A 3,131-nucleotide genomic window follows, 5' to 3' on the forward strand; every position below is an offset into this window, starting at 1 on the left:
CACAGAACACGTCCTCTCATGTTACCATATCAAATATTATAAAACTGACCTTTAGTCTTTACAAAGTGACCTGTCTTGGCTGTGTTTTAGTAGACTAGTATTTTGTAAAATACAGTCACATTTCCATTATTATACATTACATATGTATATAGATTAGTACTATTAAGAAATAAGTTCTTAAACTTATTTTTCTTAAAACATTAAATAAAGAAGTAAAGCAAACAATTATCTCTTCTAGTTACGACCTTTGTACTTGGTTGCTAAGCCTTTTAAAATTATGCACATGGAGGATATAAAACAAAATATTTTTTTTAGGTTTTATATATACATTTGAATAACTAAAAAATCATAACTTACTACATTTTACGACCTTACAGCAGATGATTGAACCATTATTAATGAAACCAGACTTTCAAAATAGGTATAGGCAAAGTTTAAATGTCAATTGATAGAACAGGTTACATAAACTGTGGCAAAGTTTAAATGTCATTCGATAGAACAAGTTATATAAACCGTTTATGTCTATGTACAGTGAGTAAAATGGTGTGAGTATTAATTTATGGTTTTGTGGGATGATGAGAACAACTAGCTCAAACAGAGAAGAACAATGGGAAGTAGTGGGAACTTGCAAAGACTCGGGCACAATTCAGATCTGAGTTTTTTTTATAGTTTCTTTAGATGTTCTTTGAATTTTTGAAAATGTATTTGTATTCAGTTATATTTCTTTGATGCTATGGAAATTTATTTTGTGACAAGACATAGAAAGTATGGTAGGTGACAGTAAAATATTCCAATAACTCAACTCCTTACTTATTGAGTATTATTATCAAGTTTATTGTTTTCAAACAATACATAAATAAATAAACTTCTTATTCATGAAAAAGTAGGTACATTTATTACATATAAATTGATTTTTGATCAAAAATATTCGTAGTAAAAACGAATAGTCTGTGCTATATCCATTTTTAAATGTCAGGTCCTATAGGGGTCACTGATAAATCGTGTTAGTTTCTGCATTTTTTTATGATTTATAGCCAGAAGTGATGACTACTTTGATCAGTTCACTAGGAAGTTTTGTAAAAATAATAGTTTCAAAATGTAGATTTTTTCATGTTAACCTTGCTTTATTTTCTTCAAATTTTATCTCTTGAATAATGATAAAGGAGCTGTACTTATTTTAAAGTATCGTAACACTGTTTTCAGGTTGTGGTGGGTGATAAAGTGGTACTTACACCAGTCAACGCAGGACAGCCACTTCATGCTAGTGCCCATGAACTACCTGACAATCCTGGTTGTAAGGAGGTGGGTTTACTTATGTAGCCATATTTTTGTGAAGTAAAATACTTTGCTGCTCTTTACACCTTTAATATTTTGCTTACTATCTATAAATAACTTCAGGTTTAAAAGAACGTGTATACTGATGTTAATTCACCCAAAAGGAAATAGTGAACATGCCTTTGTTAGTACTAGAAAAATTAATATTGATTGTTTCATCTTTATGAAATGATTTGTACAATTGTAAACACGGCAGAAGTTAAATACATCACATTATCTAATTCAGTTTGAACAAATTAAGGGATGGAGTTATTTCATATTTCTAACATTTTGAAATAAAAATATTATTTTATACAAGAACTATGTAGTTCTTACTTCATTCAGTAAGCCAGTTTTCTGAAGGGTTTAAGAATGTTAGTGCTCATTACCATATAATTAGATTTGTTTTGCTTCTTCATTTCTCACTTTATTTAGCTGTTGAAGTTGACGTGTTTATATATTACTTTCTTTAAGGTAGCATTAGTAACTTTGGAATAAAATGCTTGATTTAACGAATGCCATAGTACATTCTAAAAGCAAATTCCAGGAAGAGTCTACTGAAGCTTTTAACATGTAAATTAAAAAGTTAAACTGTGTAGCGTCTTTCCAATTGATATGGTGTAAGGCTGAGAGTATATATTAAATTCGAAATTCACCACTGAACCTAGCGTGACATTCATTGATGACTGTCTTGTTTATTCAGTTCATGAATTGAAATAAACTTCAAAAATGTAACATGACATTCCAAAATTCAAATTTTTTTTTGTTTATATATAGAATATATAAATACATATTATATAAGTGACTGATTTATGCAGTCATTCTCTTTTGAAGTTTTTAGTTTTACTTTTAAAATAGAATACAGTTATTATTGGTTGCATACTTTAATTTTAACCTGCAGGTGAATGCAGTTAATTCCAACACTAGCTGGAAAATCTCTCTGTTCTTAGAGTACAAGGAGAATATGGATGATGTTTTGAAAGGGGTGAGAAAAATGTATTTATTTTATAATGAATGAAATGTAGCAACTCTTCTGATAGATAATAAATATTTAAGTAAAATGTAAAATTTTCTTTCTCAGATGACAAACTTTTTACTTGTACTATATCCAAACTGCTTCATAGAATTTGAAGCATGCTTGAATTCACATGTTGGAATAAAAAGTGTATTTAGATTATTATGAAGGTTTTATTTAAAACTAGCAAAAGTACCCATCTTCACTCAGGTTATTAGGTTGATATATTCCAGATGACTATGTCAATGTGTGTATTCTGGACCTATTTTGGCATAGAAGAATAGTCAAAAATATTTTAAATGTATTTTTATTTCCTAGAAACATAAATTCATAAAGATACAATAATAATAAAATTATTACAGATGCCACTATATGTCACGTTATCTAACCTATATAAAAGCCAGTGTATGTTGCATCACATCGTACTTGATTTCTTGAAATAAGAGAAGTCATAAAAGCCAAAATGCATTTAGCCAGATAGAATAGTTTGTTTAATGTTTGCCCATTACATTTTTAGTAATAGGGTGCAAGGGAACCATGAAGGGGGGTTGCTGTGAAACCTTGTAAGGGTAGTGAATATTGGTATGATAGAAAGAAATTAATAAATAAGCCTAAAGTAAGGACATAGTGTGAGATAACCTAGCCTAGAGCCAAGTGCATAAAATGTATCATGCAGGTAAAAATATCGATCCAATTTCAAACTTAAATCATTTCTTAATTTATTCAATGGAGACTCTAAATTAAGAAATCAACAAATATTTTTTTCAATTTTGTAGTTTATACATTTCATTTTATAATTTCA

General features: G+C 28.9%; 1 protein-coding gene across 4 annotated transcripts in view; it reads left to right on the forward strand.

Annotated features, from left to right (window-relative positions):
• Positions 1-3,131, forward strand: part of LOC106459878 (inositol 1,4,5-trisphosphate receptor-like) — a 126,746-nt gene that overhangs the window by 26,446 nt on the left and 97,169 nt on the right. For all 4 annotated transcript variants that reach the window (XM_022386439.1, XM_022386442.1, XM_022386441.1 and 1 more), the window contains exons 7-8: positions 1,204-1,302; positions 2,216-2,299. In XM_022386439.1, the coding sequence (XP_022242147.1) occupies positions 1,204-1,302; positions 2,216-2,299 (183 nt within the window). The remainder of the gene's footprint in view (positions 1-1,203; positions 1,303-2,215; positions 2,300-3,131) is intronic.

Source organism: Limulus polyphemus, unplaced genomic scaffold (genome assembly GCF_000517525.1).
Source record: "Limulus polyphemus unplaced genomic scaffold, Limulus_polyphemus-2.1.2 Scaffold673, whole genome shotgun sequence".
NCBI lineage: Eukaryota > Metazoa > Arthropoda > Merostomata > Xiphosura > Limulidae > Limulus > Limulus polyphemus.